The sequence below is a fragment of the Pseudophryne corroboree genome, chromosome 2, assembly GCF_028390025.1.
Source record: "Pseudophryne corroboree isolate aPseCor3 chromosome 2, aPseCor3.hap2, whole genome shotgun sequence".
NCBI lineage: Eukaryota > Metazoa > Chordata > Amphibia > Anura > Myobatrachidae > Pseudophryne > Pseudophryne corroboree.
In genome coordinates this window covers 454340897-454364102 of record NC_086445.1, presented here as the reverse complement: position 1 = coordinate 454364102, position 23206 = coordinate 454340897, and the positions used below count along the sequence as shown (strand labels likewise).

General features: G+C 41.5%; 1 protein-coding gene across 8 annotated transcripts in view; it reads right to left on the bottom strand.

Annotated features, from left to right (window-relative positions):
- The window catches only part of LOC135027842 (uncharacterized), a 1366020-nt gene that overhangs the window by 1036912 nt on the left and 305902 nt on the right, over positions 1–23206 (bottom strand). For all 8 annotated transcript variants that reach the window (XR_010224289.1, XM_063953746.1, XM_063953745.1 and 5 more), the window contains exons 27-32: positions 20643–20854; positions 20186–20405; positions 19229–19382; positions 15334–15485; positions 11873–12049; positions 10509–10718 (exon numbers count right to left, since the gene is read on the bottom strand). Coding sequence is in view for 7 of the 8 variants with exons in the window: in XM_063953746.1 (XP_063809816.1) it covers positions 10509–10718; positions 11873–12049; positions 15334–15485; positions 19229–19382; positions 20186–20405; positions 20643–20854 (1125 nt within the window). In the remaining variant the exon portion in view is untranslated. The remainder of the gene's footprint in view (positions 1–10508; positions 10719–11872; positions 12050–15333; positions 15486–19228; positions 19383–20185; positions 20406–20642; positions 20855–23206) is intronic.

The following is a 23206-nucleotide window of genomic DNA, read 5'->3' as shown; positions in this document are numbered from 1 at the left end:
ATGGCTGCTTGGCTACGGAGGTTTTTCACAAACCTACTGATCGGAATACGCTTTTATTAGCATCTAGCCACCATCCTGAGCCCCTCAAGAAAGGGCTCCCTCGCTCACAGATGATGCGAATAGCTAGAATAGCATCAGACCCCTCGAGAGTTCCGGATGAGCTGGATGCTTTAATTCATAACTTCATAACTAGGGGTTATGATCCTGATTTGCTGGAGAGGCAGAAACAGGAGGTTCTAGGTATGTCTAGGCAATCTCTTCTGACACCGACTGATCGACACCTTAAGAATAGGATTCCCTTCCCCTGTAACTTCACCTCATCGAGTGGAGGGGTGAGTAGAGCCACTAGGGCCCTGTGGCCTATTGTGTCCTCAGATCCAGAGCTCAAAGTGTTTAACCACACTGCTCCTCTGATGTCATTTCGTCGTGGTCGTAACATCAAAGATAGAATTGTTAGAACAGATATTACTGGGATGGGTATCGCTAGGCCCCCTAATGTAGCTTACAAACCTGCTGGTTGCTATCGTTGCAGTGGGTGTGCCACGTGTAAATTGATGTTGAACTGTAGATCGTTCAAACACCCCCATTGCTCCAAAATATACGACATCAGGTTTGTTTTAACCTGTTCAACAATATTTGTCGTATATATTATTGTTTGTCCGTGTGGGCTCATGTATGTGGGCCAGACTACTCGGAAGTTTTCTGAGAGGATGGCGGCACATAGATCGGCCATAAAACTCACGCTTGAAGGAAAAGTGGTTGACCAACCAGTAGCTAAACACTTCAAAAATGCTGGTCACACATTAGAGTCACTCCGGTACTTTATCATAGATCACGTTCCCCTGAGCTTGAGGGGGGGTGATCGGGCTAAATCTCTTTTAGTCAAAGAAACTAAGTGGATATTGAGATTGGGTACCTGCGCCCCTGGGGGGCTCAATGAAAAAATTAATTGGAATACGCTTGTGTAATGTGGGGTGTTTTGGGCTCTTGGGGTTTACTTTATCTCTTTTCATTGATTTATGTAATCTTCTTATTGTTGTATTGATTTATGCCTACGGATAATGCTGCTTTTTTCATCATGTATTGCTGTTTTCCTTTGTTTTTATTTCAGTGTACGTCCCTGCCTGCCCGTAGTGATGACAGCCCAGCCTCCCCTGTGGATTATGCCTGCGCCTCCTCCCGCCGATGGTCTGCAGCCGGGTTCTGTGTGAACCGCAAGCTGCTGGTTTCCATGGAGACGGCTGTTTCCGGAAGTGGGTGTCTGACGTGAGCGGAAGCAGAGTGAGTAGCGGGCGCGCACATGACGGACGATGGCGGCGGGACTACTGTGGTATTTAGGAGGGTAAGTGTTTTATGTTTTTGTGTGTCTGTTGTGTCCTGACGACGGGGGTCCGTCCCCCGAAACGTTGACCGTGGAATACAATTTTTTGCATCATTTTGACTCTGAGTGCCGTTCATTGTTGGACAGTTATATATATATATATATATATATATTGGAATAATATATATATATATATATATATATATATATATGTGTGTGTGTGTGTGTGTGTGTGTGTGTGTGTGTATATGGGAAGAACTAACAGCGCCAGAAAAGCAGTAGTCTATTTATCACAATGTGTCAGCAAGTCGGTATTCCTATGGTACAGTCTCTACATGCAACTCCCTGGTGTGTAAAGGGCGTCTGCTGTATCTTAAGTATATCCCGCACTAGTACGTGTGCCAGGTTATAGTTAGAAAATGGAAAAAGTGGATAAGATGCTTCTTAAGTGACCATCGGTGGCGTAAATATATATAGACTGCGTATTTATAAAAAAGTATGTACAGGGTTTATTTCAATAATATCACATAAAAATCATATATATATATATATATATATATATAAAATGCAAAAACACAGGATCAATAATTCACAAAATTAATAAAACAACAAAGTGGATTCATATGTGCATCTGTGTGTCCTTTAAAAACAACACAGTCTGGGAGACCTATAAAAGGAGACATAAAAAATGGATATTTTAAAAATATATAAATATATATAAATAAATATCTATTTATCTGTACGTATCAAGGATAAGAAGATATATTAAAATAGCTTAGCTGAGGATTTTGTAGTAGTGTCAGGTATCACCCAACGCGTTTCGTCTGGTCTGACTTCATCAAGGGGTATTATATTATATTATACAAGTGGGACATATCATCTATATATACCAATTTGGTTAGGGAACTGATTACCTACATCACTTCCTGTAATTATCTTTAATCAGCGATTCAGGATCACAAAATATATATTCTTTATGCTCAGCATAAAGAAGAGCTTGAAGCCAGCTGAACCGCTATGTTTATACTATAAAATACATATTTTAAAACCCTTAAATTGTTAGAAAACATTTCTAGGTGCGGACTTCCGGTCCGGGGCGTCCCTGACGTCACTTCCGCCCCATATCCGGTGTCCGGGAATCTCCATTGCGCATGCACGTGTGTTCCCAGTGCTGGCTTATACTTTGGTTAGACAGAAGGTAGTGCGGCGGTCATCTTTAAGAAGTCCATAGTCTGTAGACAGTCTTTTGTATTAGGAGAAGGTGCCGACGGCCATGTTATCGCGGGCATTGTTCACTTACATTTACTTAGTTTACATTGTAAACTTGTTTTTCAAAGGTGTTTGTCTCCAAACCAGGATATGAAAGTTAAAATAGAAAGAGGAGGAATACTTTAGAGTCACAGATGGGAAGCTAAAACATAATTATACATATAAATATGAGCATATATAGGATTGTAAATAATAAGAAAACGCAATGTTCTTGTGTAAAGTTCATACATATATATAGAATTGGTTATTATGTAGACATTAAGAAAAGCCTTTAAAGCGGTGCTTCAGTATATGCCAAATGTGGCAGTATATGGTAAAATTATTACCAAATATTCCGAGACGACCTATGTAATAGTGATGATATCACGTATAAGAAAGGTTATCAGATTAGAATTTGAAACATCCACCCCTCCTGAACCTCCTGATCCATATTTGTTTACAGCACTCGGTACTCCTGGGCAGTCTCCTATCCCTGTACTGGCTGGGCCAACACTGCATGGCTTCCAAGATCGAACGAATTTGGTCATGTCCAGTGTGGTATGGCTGTAATTAAGATCTGGGGTATAAGGTGGAAAGAATGTCCTGAGATTGGGAATACACTGTGACATGCCCCAAAGCTCATTGACATAGTATGAAAGAAGAATAAATAATACAGGTAGTTTAAGGAAAGAGGATGGTACCGCTTACGTTCATAGAATCTGTCTGGGTGGAGTGATCTTATTTCATAGATCCAGAACATCTTACGTCTTGATAGGAGGTTGGAGATGTGTCCCCCCCCCCCTCTTTCTCCCAATGTGACGAGTTCTATGCCTTTGAACATGAGTTCCTCCGGGTTGGAGCCATGATGTTGCAGAAAGTGTTTCGAGACCGCATGCGTTTGAATTTTGTTTTTAATGTTCCTTAAAACTCCTGTATGTAGAGTTTTAATGGTCTTTTTGTCTTGCTGACGTATTTCATTTTGCAGGGGCACTCTAGGAGGTAGATGACTGAAGACATATTGCAGTTTATAAATTGTTTGATCTTGTATTCCTTTTTGTCGCCCGTGTTTTTGAATGTTTTTCTGTTCGGATGTAAATACTTGCAAATGTTACAATGACCGCACTTATAACATCCCACACATCTCGGCAGGGATGCTTTTGATGGTTTATGATTTTTTAGCATACTGGGTGCAAGGAGATCTTTCAGGTTCTGGGATTTCCTAAAGACCATCTGCGGTTCGCTTGGTAAGTAGCCCATAAGTAAGATATTCCAATGTGTCCTAAGTACTTTCTTGATCTGGATATCATGCCTATTGTAGGTGGTGATGAATTTGGTGCTGTCCTCTTTCTTCTCTTTAGGTTTGTATCTCAGTAGTTGTTTCCTCTCTAAGGTCTTAGTTTTAGTGTTGGCTTCTTCCAAGATGTGCTGGGGATACCCCTTTTCCTTAAACCTCTCCGTGTAGACAGATAGCTGTGAGTCCCGGTCCTCCAAGGTTTTGCTGTTTCGTGCAATCCTATTAAACTGTGAGAGGGGAACGTTGTTTTTCCAACGTTTCAAGTGATTACTTTGTAATGTACATAACTGTTCATATCAACATGTTTAATAAAATTCTTTGTTACAATCTCTTTTCCTGAGTTAGTTAATACAAGGTTCAGGAATGCTATCTGTTCCGTGCTATCATTGGACGTGAATTTCAGGTTCAAAGTGTTAAAAAGTCTTTAAAAGTGGATCCATCACCATCCCATACAATTAAAATATCATCTATATATATTTTATAAAATATATATTTTGTTTAAAAGGGTGATTTCTGTAAACCTATTCTTTTTCCCAGTGGCCCATACACAAGTTGGCAAAGCTGGGTGCAAAAATAGTGCCCATCGCCGTACCACATATCTGGAGGTAAAAGCGATCCAAGAACTTAAAATAATTATGTTTCAATATAAAATTCATTAATTTATAGATAACGTTTTGATGATCCTTGGTGATGAGGTGGTCCTTCTCAAGGAAAAAATTACATGCCTCTATCCCCTTCTCATGTTTGATGCACGTGTAGAGAGATTGTACATCTGTGGTCGCCCATCTATATGTGTCCTTCCATTCCAAAAGTTCCATGAAGTTTAGAACTGAGGTGATATCCTTTAGATAAGCAGGTAAGTCCATTACGTATTTTCTTAGGAATATGTCCACATATTCAGACAGGTGAGATGTCAATGAATCAATCCCTGCCACGATGGGCCTCCTCGGAGGATGTCAGTGCCTTATGCACTTTCGGAAGGAAATAAAAAATGGGGGTCACGGGGTTGATAGTGAAGAGGTACTGATATTCCTCTTCAGTTAGTGTCCTATTCCGGAGACCTCTAAGGAGGATACCTCTAAGTTCTTCCACGAATATTTCCTTTGGATCCGCCGGTAGTAGTGTATTACGAAGACCTGTTTCCCAGTAGTCTTTCGGCCTCTGTAATATATGCCACGCGATCCATGATTACCAGCCCCCCCTTTGTCAGCTGGTTTTAAAATGAAGTCCTTATTATCCTGTAGTTGTTTTATTGCTTGTATCTCTCTATTCGTTAGATTCTTCTCCTTGATGGGTTTGATCTCGGCATCACAGATATCTTTCTTCACCAAGTCATACAAAATACCAATATTATGTCCTTTGGACTCCAGCGGGTAAAATTTAGATGTAGGTTTCAGGCCTGACTTTGACTGTTCATAGTTATGCAGCACTGCATCTTCCTTTCTTAGAAAATGACGCTTGAGAGTGAGCTTCCTGACGAATTATTTAGATCCACGAATACATCAAACTTATTCATCCCCTTCGTAGGTGCGAAAGATAAGCCTTTGTTCAGTAGAGAGGTTTCATGTTCAGTTAGCTTATGGCTTGATAAATTAAAAATGCCTTTGGGTGCGGGCGGTTCTACTGTAAATTCTTTCTTTGTAATGGCTCTTTCCTCCTCCCCCCATGGCATCCTCTTCTTCTACAAACCTTCTTTTTCGAGGTGAGGCATGCGCCACCGTATCCTTCAGTGTGTTTCTTACCGTGTCCCTGACCCGTGTACTCGGCCCTGGGAATAAAAAATCCTCCTCTTTGGTTGAATCTAACCTTTGTAGGGCTAAAAATATGTTATTAGTCCATGTTGGATGTCTTTCTTGTGAGTTGTCTAAATGACTCTTTGCTCTTCTTCTTCCTTTTTCTGGTACTGATTGCCAATATTCCCTTCCCCCCTTTCTGTCCTTGTGGTCCTTCTCTAACAAATCAGCTCCAGCTCTTTACTTTATTATTCTCATAGTCTTGTTTGTCCCTACTAAATTTATTTTCTTTATTCCTGATTACTACTTCTTCTATATGTTCTAGCTTTTTATTGAGGACCTTTTCATTGATCCTAAAATCCTCCTTATACTTGAATGTCTCAAATGCATTTTCAGTTTCCTTGATTTCTGTCTTTAGATTTCCTAGGATGTGTTTCTTCTCTGTAATAAGTAACCTCATTAGATTGATCGAGCAAGTGTGTAAAATGTGGTCCCATTCTTTCATAAAAGCATGGTTATCAGTTCCAAAAGTGGGTTGTTTCAATATCCTAAGACCCCTTGGTACTCTATCCACACCGACATAGTGCTCCAAACCCTTAATGTCCCACCATGCTTTTAGTTCCTTGATGAGCAGTCTCTTCATAGCAGTCTCTCCAGAGTATTCTCTCCAGAACATCTCATCAAGGTTGTCCGATGCAGGTACATCCTCTGGGTTATTTATTTAATAAAATTTTTTACTCTATAGGTTACTCCTTTTGTTTGTACGTTCATTAGTTCTGAACATATTGTGTGTATTCTACTGGCTGAAACAGGCAGAACCTGAAAGATCTCCTTGCACCCAGTATGCTAAAAAATCATAAACCATCAAAAGCATCCCTGCCGAGATGTGTGGGATGTTATAAGTGCAGTCATTGTAACATTTGCAAGTATTTACATCCGAACAGAAAAACATTCAAAAACACGGGCGACAAGAAGGAATACAAGATCAAACAATTTATAAAATGCAATATGTCTTCAGTCATCTACCTCCTAGAGTGCCCCTGCAAGATGAAATACGTCGGCAAGACAGAAAGACCATTAAAACTCTGCATACAGGAACACATAAGGAACATTAAAAACAAAATTCAAACGCATGCTGTCTCGAAACACTTTCTGCAACATCACGGCTCTAACCCGGAGGAACTCATGTTCAAAGGCATAGAACTCGTCACATTGGGAGAAAGAGGGGGGGACATCTCCAACCTCCTATCAAGACGTAAGATGTTCTGGATCTATGAAATAAGATCACTCCACCCAGACAGATTCAATGAAAGCTATGAAATAGCCCCTTTCCTATGAACGTAAGCGGTACCATCCTCTTTCCTTAAACTACCTGTATTATTTATTCTTCTTTCATACTATGTCAATGAGCTTTGGGGCATGTCACAGTGTATTCCCAATCTCAGGACATTCTTTCCACCTTATACCCCAGATCTTAATTACAGCCATACCACACTGGACATGACCAAATTCGTTCGATCTTGGAAGCCATGCAGTGTTGGCCCAGCCAGTACAGGGATAGGAGACTGCCCAGGAATACTGAGTGCTGTAAACAAATATGGATCAGGAGGTCTGGAGGGGTGGATGTTTCAAACTCTAATCTGATAACCTTTCTTATACGTGATATCATCTCTATTACATAGGTCGTCTCGGAATATTTGGTAATAATTTTACCACATACTGCCACATTTGGCATATACTGAAGAACCGCTTTAAAGGCATTTCTTAATGTCTACATTATAACCAATTCTATATATATGTATGAACTTTACACAAGAACATTGCATTTTCTTTATATATGTATGAAACATTTGAGCTCCTTTATATTATTTACAATCCTATATATGCTCATATTTATATGTATAATTAGGATGAATATAGGTACAACTTCGATATTGATATTATATATGTTTTAGCTTCCCATCTATGACTCTAAAGTATTCCTCCTCTTTCTGTTTTAACTTTCATATTCTGGTTTGGAGACAAACACCTTTGAAAAACAAGTTTACAATGTAAACTAATTAAATGTAAGTGAACAATGCCCGCGATAACATGGCCGTCGGCACCTTCTCCTTATACAAAAGACTGTCTACAGACTATGGACTTCTTAAAGATGGCCACCGCACTGCCTTCTGTCTAACCAAAGTATAAGCCAGCACTAGGAACACACGTGTCGGCGCATCCGCAATGGAGATTCCCGGACACCGGATATGGGGCGGAAGTGACGTCAGGGACGCCCCGGACCGGAAGTTCACGCCTAGAAACGTTTTCTAACAATTTAAGGGTTTTAAAATATGTATTTTATAGTATAAACATAGCGGTTCAGCTGGCTTCAAGCTCTTATTTATGCTGAGCATAATGAATATATATTTTGTGATCCTGAATCACTTATTAAAGATAATTACAGGAAGAGATGTAGGTAATCAGTTCCCTAACCAAATTGGTATATATAGATGATATGTCCCACTTGTATAATACCCCTTGATGAAGTCAGACCAGACGAAACGCATTGGGTGATATCTGACACTACTACAAAATCCTCAGCTAAGCTATTTTAATATATCTTCTTATCCTTGATACGTACAGATAAATAGATATTTTTCTACATATATTTATATAATTTTAAAATATCCATTTTTTACGTCTCCTTTTATAGGTCTCCCAGACTGTGTTGCTTTTAAAGAACACACAGATGCACATATGAATCCACTTTGTTGTTTTATTAATTTTGTGAATTATTGATCCTGGGTTTTTGCATTTTCTATATATATTTGATTTTTATGTGATATTATTGAAATAAACCCTGTACAAACTTTTTTATAAATTAGCAGTCTATATATATTTACACCACCGATGGTCGCTTAAGAAGTATCTTATCCACTATATATATATATATATATATATATATATATATATAAAAGGTTGTATAAGAGAAAAACATTTTTTTATTAAAACATATCAAAAGATAGGAGGTGTGTCTTATCTTTTATTATTATTATCCTTTATTTATATGGCGCCACAAGGGATCCGCAGCGCACATTACACAGTACATAATCAAATGAGCAGACAAGAAAACAGCACTTACAGTTCAAGACAATATAGGACAGGTATAGAAGACCCGGGGTTAGGTGCCACCAAAGGGAGTAAGGAGTATAAGATAGTGTAAGTAAGAAAAGGAAAGGCACATGAGGAAAGCAGTCCCTGCTCTTGCGAGCTTACAATCTAAAAGGTGAGGTGCTAACAGACCGGGGTCACACAGAATAGGTAGACAGTGAGCATAGACAAGAGGGTTAGGAGGAGAGTTGGCTGGGTTTGGTGAAGAAGTGGGTCTTGAGAGCCCGTTTGAAGTTTTGTAGAGAGGTGGAGAGTCGGATGGGGAGAGGTAGAGCATTCCAGAGATAGGGAGCAGCACGTGCAAAATCTTGTAGGTAGGAGGTAATCAGTTGGCAGGAGAGACGGCGTGCATTAGCAGAGCGAAGAGGACAGGTGGGAATGTAAAGAGAGATAAGGTCAGAGATGTAAGAGGGAGAAGAGTGGGTGAGGGCTTTGTAGGTGAGTGTGAGAAGCTTGAATTGGATTTTGAATGGTAAAAAGGTAGCCAGTGAAGGTCCTGCAAGAGAGGGGATGTGGATGTAGTACGTTTGGTGATGAAGATGAGATGGGCAGCAGCATTGAGGATAGAGTGGAGAGAGGCATTGTTGAGGGAGGCCATTTATCAGGAGATTGCAGTAGTCCAATCTGGAGATGACCAGTGAGTGGATGAGGGTCTTAGTAGCGTCCTGGATGAGAAAGGGTCTGATCCTGGAGATATTTTTGAGATTGAAATGGCAGGTTTGTGAGAGGTACTGAATGTGTGATTTGAAGGAGAGGGAGGAGTCAAGGATTACTCCAAGACATTGCACTTGGGGGCTAGAGTAGATAGTTGTGCCATCAATGGATAATGAAATTGTGGGAGGTGAGGTTACGCGGGAGGGAAGATGATCAGCTCAGTCTTAGACATGTTAAGTTTAAGAAAGTGCTGGGACATCCAGGAGGAGATAGCAGAGATACAGTTTGAGATACGAGTGAAGAGAGCAGGGGAGAGGTCAGGGGAGGAAAGGTAGATTTGAGTATCGTCAGCGTAGAGATGATATTTTAAGTCAAAAGAGCTAATGAGCTCACCTAATGAGGATGTATAGAGAGACAATAGGAGAGGCTCAAGAACAGAACCTTGGGGGACACCTAATGGTAGATGAAGTGGGGGTGAGGTAGAGTCATGAGAGGAGACAGAGAAGGAATGGTCAGAAAGGTAGGAGGACAGCCAGGAGAGAGCAGTATCACGCAAACCAAGTGAATCAAGGATTTGCAGGAGGAGAGGGTGGTCTACAGTGTCAAAAGCAGCAGAGAGGTCAAGGAGAATAAGCAGAGAATAGTGGCCCCTGGATTTAGCAGCAAGGAGGTCATTGCAGACTTTCGTGAGGGCAGTTTCAGTGGAGTGCTGAGGATGGAAACCAGACTGGAAAGGGTCAAGCAGTGAGCGGGAAGAAAGAAAGACAGTGAGGCGGTTGTAGACAATCTTTTAGAAGGCAGGAGGTCACAGTGAGGGAGGCCCAATGTGTTTCTACCTAAGACTTCATCAAGGAGACCTTAAAATATGGGGGTTGAGGGCGCCAATGCTGTTGGTGGCACAGGCCACGAAAATGAGGATTGCTATGGTTGAGGGGTGATGGGTGTTTCTGGCTACTGAAGTAGTCTGTGCTGCCAGGTGATGGGTGCTGTCCTAGTAGAGGGGTGATGGGTCAGAGGTAAAACTAGCGGTAGTGCTGGGGGCACCAGCCAAAATCTTGCCTAGGGCATCAAATCGGTTAGGGCCAGCTCTAAACAAATAACTAACCTCTTCCAGCCGAGTCCACTTGTTTTGCACAGACAGCCACAGCTGCACAGTTGTCTCAATAACTTGCAACTTCTTCTGCCACTTTGTCACTTCATCAAGGAAGGATCCAGCCTCTGCATAGGGTTGTATACTAGTCAACAACATCTGGTGATGTTCCAGCTCCTCAAACACAGAGTCAGTGTTTCTCAGTAGTAGAACTTTGCCAAACTCCTAACGGGCATAAAGAGCAGTTTAAGGAGTGATGGCAGGTTATCATAAACAAAAGTGCATAATGCTCTACCACAGAATGTAAATCTATAATGTTAAACTATGTATTTATAAAAATACCCTATTTCAGTGGATATGCATTAATATGTGCAATGAAACACATAATTAAAAAAAAACTAACAAGCAATTATGGTGCATCTATACGGCTTTTAATATATAATGAAAGCACAAATCACTTAAGTGGCGGTTTCATGTAAAAAACTAAAAGCTCAGTAACTGTCATATATAGGGGGAAATTCAACTGAATGCGGTAAAATCTCCCGTAAAAAAAAAACTTTACTGCAATGTTTTGCCAGATGGCAGTATCAGCAACTCAGTTTTCATCTCAGGTGTGCTGACCCGTTTTCACCCGAAAAACGCATGGATCTGGGATATTTTCACGGATCCATGTGTTTCACATACGCAGCCACGAAAATGGGTCAGTTATCAGGTTTTTTTTTCATTTGCCTCTGACAGGTGAAAAAACAATCCCCAGAGCAGCCGGCTATCGGGGACAATTAAATTAGTCCCCGGGGATCAATTTGCAGCGGTAATTTACTGTGGCTAATTGAATTCCCCCCATAAACATCAAGTAAAAAACTGAAGCTGCAATTGCCCTGTACTGCTTATGGTTGCCATACAGTAGGACAACCAGCATCTTTACGATTTCCCCTGCAGCTCTCCAGGCAACTCCCAGGCAGCTCCAGGAGTATGAAAGATCCGTAGGTCAGGAAAAGTACCTAACGATCTATTGTACGACCAGTGAATCCCCGCTACCCAGATCGCCTGATCTTATGTGCAGCACATAAGGTCAGAGGATTCAGCACACGACCCGCAGGAACGCACATCGGATCGTCATTGTTAGTGACGTGCAAATGATTTCCACTTTCACTAACGATATATCAATCTGATATATCGATATTGGGCGCATTGGCCCGATGGTCTTTCAGGTGTGTGGGAGGCTTTGCACTGAGATCTTTTTAGGGTCATTGGGCAGAAACTCTGTCATGAGCAACAATAGGGGTTCAGTTTTCTAGAGAAAATTGAATATCAGACTAAAAATTCAATGTTAGGCATTGGAAATGCAACACACTATCTATGAACTGAGCCTTCTTTACCTCTATATGCTTCAGAGACTCATACAAGGACACTGTGCTTCCCCTGCCTGCCTTTTTGGACAATGGAAGGCCACGGTCAGACTGCTTGCTAAGCCTTCTGCTTCCTTTTCCGGTTGTTAAATTCCTGCTAATGTCTCCTTTTGTGTAATGACTACCAGACACTGAACTGGCAAGTTCCTGGAATAAATAAAGGGCACAAGTTTATATGGATGTTGCTGACATTATGTCATAACCGCTGGATGGAAGTTTAGTCCATGATATCTTAAGACAAACAACTGTTTTATCATATGACACAAGTGGCTGATTCTGATTTGTAAGCAAAGTAAAGTAAAGTAACTGGGCACCTTGGTAAAACCATGTTTCACTGCAAGTGGGGCAGATTTAAAATGTGCAGAGATTTAAATGTGAGAGGAGCTATACAGTATTTGTGGGCCACATGAAACAGCAGACAGTTTGCAAAAACACCCCATAAATATATGTGCACCCCTTATATTGCAACATGCTTTGTTCCAGATACAAACTTACAGATTATTTCATGCAACAGTTCATGAGAATAGCTCTGTGACTGGCAAGCTGCCATTCATTTTTTATAAAATGAATGATGTTGATGCTCATTCCACCTTTATTACCTTATATATGTTTCTGTAATGCATTTATATGTATGGCTTTGCATTATCTCGGTGATTAGCCGTGGCATGCTAGTACAAAACAAAATCAAGTGGCATCGTACAAATATACTAGACCTCAGTGCACATTCTATGGTATACTTGTATTATTCTGCTCAGACTTATTTTGTACTACAGGTTGAGTATTCCTTATCCAAAATTCAAAATCCCAAATTTCTGGTTCCCCTACTGAGATAATAACATAAATATGATATATATTATATATATTATTTATAAATATATATATATATATATAGATAATGTATATAATACATATGTCATTATCTCACCAGGGGACCGAAAAATGTGGGATTTTGAATTTTGGATAAGGGATACTCAACCTGTAATATCATATAGAGTACTGTGACATACAAATCACCAGTCACCTGCTGAAACGGAAGACAAACTGAAAGTGGAGTTTAAAAAAGTGTGAATATGGAATTATATGCTAATTTAGTTTTTGCCAGTTTTAGTTAATTAATTATATTCCAATTAATGCTAAGTTTAAAGAATAACTTGCTTGTGTCTTTTAATGGTGTAGTGTCATTAATGCAATTCTCATATTGAAGTATTGTTATTAATGTAAGAAATGACACACATTTATAGTGAATACAATGTTATGTTTGGAAACGTAGTTAGATATTTTGTGTTATTACTACTTTCTGTGTATCATAGCAATTTGTATTCCACTCTCCAAATAATAATTATGTTCATGACTGCAGAGCCTGAAATGATTGATAAACCCGTTCCAGGTTAATGAGACTGTGCTGGACTTTGTAAAAATACTACATCAATTATTTCTGGACTACATTAAAAAGTGTGCTAGCTGTTTTCATCAGTAAATATATTTAAAATAAATAATAGACCTAAACAAGAAATGAATTAAAGTCTAGCAGAAATGTTTTAATAAAGACATAATTATGTTCACTGACTGGTGTTTCGCTTTACGCTGTGGCCAGGATGTAAAAAAAAAAAAAAAAAAAAGAACAGGTAACAAAATAGCTCTAACTTTTTTTTCATATTGATTCTGTAAAAAACATATTGTTATTTAAAGAATACAACTGCAGTACAGCACATAAATTACTTATTGAGAGTGAATGCTGTTATAAATAACATGCTGAATACCTCCCAACATTCACAGAAGTGAAAGCGGGACATTCTGCGTGGTGACAAAAAAAGAGACATGGCCTGTGAGAAAGGGGGCGTGGCTTCACAGGGATGCCGCTATCGTGGGCCACGCCTTCCATTTCACTCACAGTGGGGGCATGGCCAGCGCTCTGAGAGCTGCTGGCCATGCCTCCTAGTCCCTCTGCCTCCCAGGAATGGATGCTGTGCGCATGTGCACAGCGTCTATTCACCTCTGCTCTGCTCTGGACTGAGCAGAGCAGCGAGCGCAGGAGCCTCCCAACTGTTCCCCCCCACCGCGAGACACTGCATCCCACAGGACGGACAGCGGGACAGACCAAAAAAAACGGAACTGTCCTGCGAAAATCGGGACAGTTGGGAGGTATGATACTGTATCATCTAGAGACTGAACATTTGTGATTTCTGTGGTTTCAGTTTGCACTAAAGACCGCCAAGAATAAAGACAACTACAGTACAGTAACCCAGACTGTTACTTAACCTGCTGCACTGCATGAACCAATATTTCCTGCCTCACTTCACTAACTTCACAACTCTACTGACCACTCAGCAATCGTATTCTTCCACTACAGAATCATTTTAATATTGTAAATGTATTATTTAGGGTCTTTTGTAATTTTATGTTATGCAGTCATATAGATGTGATTCACATATGCAGGTCAACACTGTAATTTGGAATGATTTTAAATATCGACAACTTTGTTCAAAATGTCAACATTCAACGTGGGCCTTATTGAGGTCAAGATGCTAGTAAGGGTCTGCAACGGATGCAGATTGGCAGCAGACTGACCGTGCTGCAGTCTGCTGCCATTTGGAGGTGTGGAGGTGCTGGTGACGACCTCTGCTTCCCAAAACGGAGGTGTATCGCCTCCATTAGGGGGGAGTGATAAGGCTAGGATCTACAACAGATGATGGAGATTTCCTGGCCTCTTGGTCAGAGCTGCAGCAGGTCACACAGCCAGTCATGCAGCCGGCCGATGGTGTTGCAGATAATCCGATGCTGTGTCTAGGATTGAACTTGCATCAGTAATGTAGCAGGAGGAGTGAGATCTCCTGCTACATTACCATATTAGTGCAATCGTTGCTGCTTCCATGTAACCAGCAGTGGTAGCACTTCCAACCACATCTGAATCAGGCCCAATGACGACATTGACAAAATTCAGACAATGTTAACAATATTGTGTTGACATGTTGAATGGTAACAATATGGTTGTCAACTGATACACCACACCTGATTTTAAGCATAGATTGTAAACTAAGCCCTTTCATTAAAATGAATGGTCATAAGCTTTGTGGAACTGAAATCTATACACATCTTCGGTATCACATCTTAGACCATGTGAGCTGTCCCCAGTGATTTGGAAGTAAACATCAGTGTCATGCCCATGTTTCAGTCTATGTTCAGTCCACAAGCTCACAGATAATCTTACAATAGTTGATCCTTTAAATCACAAGTTCTCAAACTCGGTCCTCAGGACCCCACACGGTCCATGTTTTGCAGGTCACCTGTAGATTTTAAAAATGTGACAGTTGGTGACACACAGTGCAGCTGCTGGGTGACATGGAAAACGTGAACCGTGTGGGGTCCTGAGGACCAAGTTTGAGAACCACTGCTCTAAATGATAGAACTATGATTTCATCCTCTTCACATACCTCATTTTCAGCTCTGGCCGATATGATTCTTCTATGAGGACCAAGGTCAAATATTCTGCTCAGCCAGACTTCTTCACAGTTCTTCAGGGAGTTTTCAGTGTTGGCATCACGCATTGCTCGTTGCACTGTTGTCCTTACATCATCTGTGTGTTCTGATGCATTATATATCACAATGTACATGGTCAGGGTTACAAAAAATACATTGTATAGAAACTATAATCACCATTTTCATTGTTAATCTGCAATAATCATGGTAGTACTCTAGTGGTAAAAAAACAAAACCTTATTATGATGTGTTTTTGTATTTCGAAGCACAGTTGAAGTAGTGGTTAGTATTGATGCCTAGTGGTCATGAGTTCAGTTCCTGAACCAGGCACTGTCAATGTGTCTCCCAACACTCCAAAAACATTATGGTATGTGGCTTCTGACTAAAAATTAACCCTAATGTGTACGTGTTTCCAAGTGATAAGAAATAATGGGGTAGATGTATTAACCTGGAGATGGCATAAGGAAGAGATAAACCAGTGATATGTGCAAGGTGATAACGACACCAGCCAATCAGCTCCAATATGTAAATTAACAGTTAGGATCTGATTGGCTGCTGCCTTTATCACCTTGCACATATCACTGGTTTATCACTTCCTTATGCCTTCTCCAGGTTAATACATCTGCCCCATAGTGCGTGATTCTGAGATGGATGCTTTAGCACAGCAGTTGCTCCTTTGCAAAAATATGCTAATACCTGCAGGAGATGTCTGAAGGAAAAAGATGCCCCCTGCCAGCATCGCAGATCCAATTGCTGCATCGTCTCACCATCGCGACCATCGGCCATCCGAGTAAGCCTAAGCTTACGCAGAATGGCTGCATCCTGCTTTCTTGCGAGACCAGTAAATCTGAGTCTGTAAGGCAAAACTGGATCCTACAGGTGCATACACACTAGACGATGTCGTCCCCTTCCGTTCCGGGCGGTCAGCGGCCGGACGTACACAATGAGCAATATGATGACCATATCACTCAGTGACGTCACGCCGCGGCCGGGCTGTGCAGGCAGCACTTGGACGTCGGTCCAAATAGAGTATGCATGCACCACCGACAACGAGGTGCCGCGCATCGGTCGTCGTCGCCGGCATACACACTTGCTGAGAAAGTGAACACCGTCGTTCAGGAAGGGTGAAAATGAGCAACATAGGCAAGTGTGTATGCACCTTAAGAAAGATATGTATACAACCTTCTTAACAGGATAAGTGGAGAAGTTGGCCATACCAAGCAATCAGCTTCTAGCTATTATTTATTTAGTGAATTCCATAAAATGAGAGGTAAAATCTGATTGGTTACTTTGGGCAACTTCTCCCCCTAAGTGTCCTGCTACATTTATCCTCGACAGCATTGTTGGAAGGTATAGGGCCTAATTCAGATCTGATCGCAGCAGCAAATTTGTTAGCAGTTGGGCAAAACCATGTGCACTGCAGGAGGGGCAGAGAGAATTATATTTGGGTGAGGTGAGTTCAAACTGAAATCTAAATTGCAGTGTAAAAATAAAGCAGTCATTATTTACCCTGCACAGAAACAATATAACCCTCCCAAATCTAACTCTCTCTGCCCATGATACATCTGCCACACCTGCAGTGCACATGGGGGGTCCTTCTGACCCGTTCGCACTCATCGGTTTATCGCTGCGGTGCGAACGGGTGCAGAATGCGCATGCGCGGCGGCCGCAGTGCGCGTGCGCGACGTTTCCCGACGTCAGGGGTCGCCAGGTTACATCGCGTCTTGAGAAGAAAGTGGTCGCAGAGCGGACTGCAAAGAAGATGGACAGGAAGAAGGCGGAGCTGGGCGTCTCCACAGCGTTGGCTGACGTTTTCGGGGAGTGGTGAGTAAAACGCAGGTGTGTCCAGAACAACGGAGGGCGGATGTCTGACGTCTGAAGCAGCTTCAGCATCGCAGGGATCATCGCACAGGGTAAGTAGGTACAGGGCTGGTCAAGTTCTGCTTGAACATTTTTTAGCTTAGCAATGCTGCACAAGCGATCGCAGCCCTGCTAAGCTAAAATACACTCCCCCATAGGTGTGGACTATTGATCGCAGCAGCAGCTAAAAGTTGCTGGCTGCGTTTAACTCGGAATGACCACCATGGTTTTGCCCAACTGCTAACAAATTTGCTGCTGCGATCAGATCTGAATTACTCCCATAATTAGACTTCCACTCCCTTTAATACTGACAAAATGAACACAACAACAACATAAAAAATAACTAACATTTTTGATATTGCTAAAATTTAATGAAAGATATCCACAGTGTACTCGCTGCGCATCCAAATGGAAATAAATGGTATTGGATGATTGTAAACAAAATAATTACAGTAACTCCAAGGGGAATATTTACTATAAAGCAGGTTTTTAGAAGTCGAGATATTGCCCAAAGCAACCAATCAGGTTCTAGCTATTATCTTCTAGAAGGTGCAGCATACATAAATAGAATCTTTGTTTCTTGGGTGCTATTGGCAGCATCCCCACTTCTAAAAACCTGCACCTTAGTAAATATACCCCAAGTCTTGCTGCTTGCCTGAGAGGATAGCGTAAGGAGAGGAGCACTGCTTAAAACCTAATAAACTGGTAAACGTACTGATATACCCTGCTGCAGAAAAGGGGGGAGAACGTGGGATGGTCTGCTCTGAAAATAGTTTAAACACTGCAATGAACTCTTATTGGCCAGAACCCTATACTGGTCTGGACTGGGACATTTTAAGTGCCTGTTCTCGCTTATACTGTACCTATACCTGCCCAGGAACCATATTAAACAAAAAAAACTTTTTATTATTTTGTTAATAATATATTATTATATTGATTAATAGCTACAATGATTACCAACACTGCCAGTGACTTCATTTAACAGATCTGACTAGTATTTATCTATTATTGTATTAGAATGCAGCTATATTTCTAAGTTTAAATTTGGTGTGAATATTTTGAATATTTATGGTGAAGCCCCGTAAACTTTTCATGGCCCTAATGTGACCCCAGTGTGGAACTGAGTTTGGTATGGCTGCCCTACACCAACACCAAATTGGACTATTAATATTTGGACATCACAGTTTTCTAGTGAATCTGTACCCAATAGTTAACCTTCCTTCTTCTACACTTCTGTTTTAACCTTTGAAAATTAAGTGTATATATACATATTGTATGTGCATCTTGACATTTGTGCTTTTCACTCACTGGTGGATATTAATGTAAACTGGTAATAAAGTGAAAAACAAAGGCTTTATTTGACTTGCACGTAATAGGGGGTGGTGGTGGTGGTGGTGGTGGTGGGGGCATAATAATTACATATGTTTGGTTTGGTTCTCCAGAAATCTGAACCCACTAACTTTGTGGATCCGAACTTACCAAAACCCGGTCTGGAGCTGGACTAACAGCTATCACATACTCCATTCATGGAGCAGTCTCCACTGGGGAACTCTCCTCTACCTACATCAACAACCACACAAAGCTGAAACCCATGTGGGGTGCTACTGTGATCAAAAATGGGGATAACATAGATATCGCTGATTTGCTGCTATGGTCCCTCGGACCCCCATAGATACATTCAGGGGATCCTAAATATTTGCATGTACCCTAGTTTTCAGGTAATATCCTACCCAGTGTTCAGGGGATCTTGCAATTATCCTTTGCTAAATATGCCCACACGTCTCTTGACATGTGGTAATGCCCCATTTTTGTGCACACTTCCCGCACCCGCAACTTTCCAATAGTAAATGATCAGAGAGAAATTACAGTTAATTACATGCTTGTAGAAAAATAACAGTTAAAGTCTGATTAGCTGTTATAGCAAATGCTTTTTATTCAATCCTATTCAGTATGAATGCATAAAATACAAATGTTATATTCAGAACATACTTTGTAAGTCCATCGCAAGCAAATCACCCAGGGTCATTGCTTTCAAGCTTTCTGCAGTAACGCGAAGCATTCCCCCTGTCTGACGGACAAGTTGTTTCCAGTGTCTTGTCCTCATTGCAGGGTTACTTAGGTCGTCTATTAATGGCAAGGTCAACTGAAATAAAAAAAATTGATAAGCAGTGCAGTGCAATAATGAGCAGCACAACCTGCATAAAATAGGAATGAATTTATTAAAGTAACACTATGTAACAGGAATAAAGCATCCAGATAACAACTAATCAGCTATTTAATATATACATAGGATAACCACAAGTAACTTTTCTGGAAAGAAAAGATAGACAGACAGACAGACAGACAGACAGACATTATTTCTTTAGTTTGTTATATTTACCTTGATGTTATTTTTGTAACATCATCATTAATTCTATCTATCGATCTATCATATGCTTTGGGATTTTGTGTCCACACTTTGGTTCATTCCTCTGTTTTCCCTAAATAACTAGTCATTTGAGTTTCAATTGAATAAACTTTTTCACTGGTTAGTCGCTCTTCTTTCCTTCTTTTGCACTTAGATCGTTAACTGCAACGTTCAGTGTTAGACAATGCCACAGCTTCTCAGCTTTTTCATCTCAAAATTAAAAAGGGCAATTGACTAAATGTTGCATCCAAAATACTTGTATTACATAATGTATTTTTCTAAATTCTCCATTTAAGAAAAGCAAAATTAAACCTGACCACAACAGGAAGTAATTAACGTTAACAATAATTACACAGTGAACGTTAGATAACAATGCTGTTCTTATTCATGTATAATTTGGGTCAGAGATGAAAAACATTAAGAACCTGAGGTCTACATAGTACATATTTACGTAATACCTGTATGGGGAAAAAATCTACTTGAACCTTAACTCCGTTCCATCAAGTTTTATTTACCAAATTTAAGGAAGACCAACTTACATGCATGATATTGACAGCTTCCAGTGCTTGCATGTAAACATCCCATTCTTGGACCTCTCTTGGGAGAGACTGCAGAAGAAGCAGGTGCTGCCTGGTTCTATTGTACAGTTCTTCTGTGTCCATGTCCTGCCACAGTTCTTTCTTCCAGATGTCCTGCTCTTTCAGGATTGAATCTACTTGCTGCCACACAAGGCTCAGATTCTGCAGTAGGTCCTCACAGCTGTGGTAAGTAAATAAAATAATATTAGACGTAAATGAATTTAGATGTTCAATGAACGTTACTGTAACTCAGTAATAGAATGTTAGGAAAAAAAAGCAAAAAAATAGCACAGCAACTATACAAAGCCAACTTATAAATACATAAGTCTACGCCAGATTGCATTAATACAGTATATTGAAACTTTTCCCTTGCTCTTGCCTTTCCACAATATACCGAAAGTGTAGAAAGAACACATACTTGTTTAAAATGGAGAAGTCGACAACTGTTGCTTCCAGAAGCTCTTGCAGTTCCTTCAGGTCCTTTGCTTCACTTTGCAAGACTTGGACCTGTGAGCTGAAATTCTGTATGATTCTAAAGGCCTCCTGAGATGTGCATTCATACTTGTAGACATCAGAAGTCTCAATGTCAGGGCCAAGAATATCAAGTTTATGTTGAAAGCGTTCTAAATCCTATAACAAGAGTCAGGTAACTAACATGGCTAAAATGCTTTCATGAAAATGAAAAAAGTATTGTTGAAAAAACTTTAATATAGTAAAATTAACAATATATTATTATCTATAAGCTGTGCTAATTTAAAATAACATTAATCATAAACTATTATGGGTCATTTATCATTGTAAAAGTATGAAGCCATACATCTTCTTTAAATGCATAAGTTCCCCTACAGTAATTGTACACCTAATAGATTTCAATATGGAGATACACTTCATGGTGCTTGGAACTGCAGCAGACTTGGTAACAGTAGCCGATTTTCTATAAGGCAACCAAAGTGGCTGCTTAGGGCCCTGTGGGTCCCAAAGGGCACTGTTGGTCTCTGGGAGCCTGCCGACAAGGCTGTATAAAGGAAATGGGGTTCATTCTGACCCAATCGCACACTGCAGTTTATCGCAGCGGTGCGATCGGGTCAGAACTGCAGTGCGCCGTCACATGCCATACGGCCGAGGGCCGTCGGGCCGCTACGATCGCCTCTGCCTGATTGACAGGCCGAGGTGGTCGCTGGGCAGGGGGCGGAACGGCGGCATTTGGCCGCCGTTTCATGGGCACGGTCCGGCCAACGCAGGCGTGGCCGGACCGAACGGGGAACGGGCCGCAGCGGCTGCGTGACTTCACACGCAGCCGATGCGGGCCGGGGAGCGATGAGTAGCTAAAGATGCGCTGGTCGGGAGCTACTCTTGAAGTGCAAAGGCATCGCCGCTGTGCGATGCCTATGCACTTCTGCGGGGGGGGCGGCACTGACATGCGGGGCGGGATAGCCCTGTGCTAGGCGTCCCCCCTGCATGTCAGTGTGAATGATCGTAGCTGTGCTAAACATCTCGGAATGACCCCCAATGTCCGGTGGTTCGCAAGCTCCGCCGAAATTGTCCGAGAGCTGGGCTGGCTAAGTACTCGCGGCAGGCTGTCAGTGATTCGACAGCTGTTGGGTACTGGCTCCAGCACATGCCTGTGTCTCCAGTCCTGCAGTATTGTGCATGTGACCCGTCATGACACACATACTGTATGTAGGACATTAGACGCACAGAGAGAAGAGCCGGGACGCACACAAAGAAAAACATAAGGTCTTCCATCGTACTTTATTATAGTATTTTTTTAATTTTGTATAACATCCACCTAAATTCCAATCAAGTGGGGGAAAGGAGGGTGTGGATGTGGACAGTGCTTTTTTAACTACAGTGTATAACATAGCCGCCTGCCACAATCATGGCTGGGGGGGCTGGGCACAGAGGCGTCACCGAGTGTGGTAACACGCGGTGCGAACCCCTGATCTCCCGGCTCGCTTGCGGCAAAAGGAGTGTGGCCTTATATGAAGGGGGGGTAACCTCGCAGGGATCCCGAAAAACATCACTCCGGGGCTGTGCCCAGCATCTTCGGAGATGCTGGGCTACCCCCGGAGACAGTCTCCTTGCGCTGTTGGCTTCTCTTCTACGACAGGAGCCGGGTGCTGTAGGAGACATTCACACTGCAGCACCTGGCTCCTGTCACTGCGGAGGAGCCGACATTTTGGTGTCACACCCGTGTGCAGGCCACAAACCCCGCACCCACCTTGTGACGCCACTGGTTGGGCACACACTCACTGATGATATATCAATATGCTGTTATACTCAATTTTACCGTGTATAGGTATAGGTGCCTTCTGCAATCAGTGGAGCACTGAAAATTTAATTAACACAGTATATATATATATATATATATATATATAAAATAAGAATTTACTCACCGGTAATTCTATTTCTCGTAGTCCGTAGTGGATGCTGGTACTCCGTAAGGACCATGGGGTATAGACGGGCTCCGCAGGAGACTGGGCACTCTTAAAAGAAAGATTAGGTACTATATCTGGTGTGCACTGCTTCCTCCCTCTATGCCCCTCCTCCAGACCTCAGTTAGGGAAACTGTGCCCGGAAGAGCTGACATTACTAGGAAAGGATTTGGAATCCAGGGTAAGACTCATACCAGCCACACCAATCACACCGTACAACTCGTGATAACTATACCCAGTTAACAGTATGAACAATAACTGAGCCTCTCTCAACAGATGGCTCATACAATAACCCTTTAGTTAAGCAATAACTATATACATGTATTGCAGAGAGTCCACACTTGGGACGGGCTCCCAGCATCCACTACGGACTACGAGAAATAGAATTACCGGTGAGTAAATTCTTATTTTCTCTGACGTCCTAGTGGATGCTGGGTACTCCGTAAGGACCATGGGGATTATACCAAAGCTCCCAAACGGGCGGGAGAGTGCGGATGACTCTGCAGCACTGAATGAGCAAACTCAAGGTCCTCCTCAGCCAGGGTAT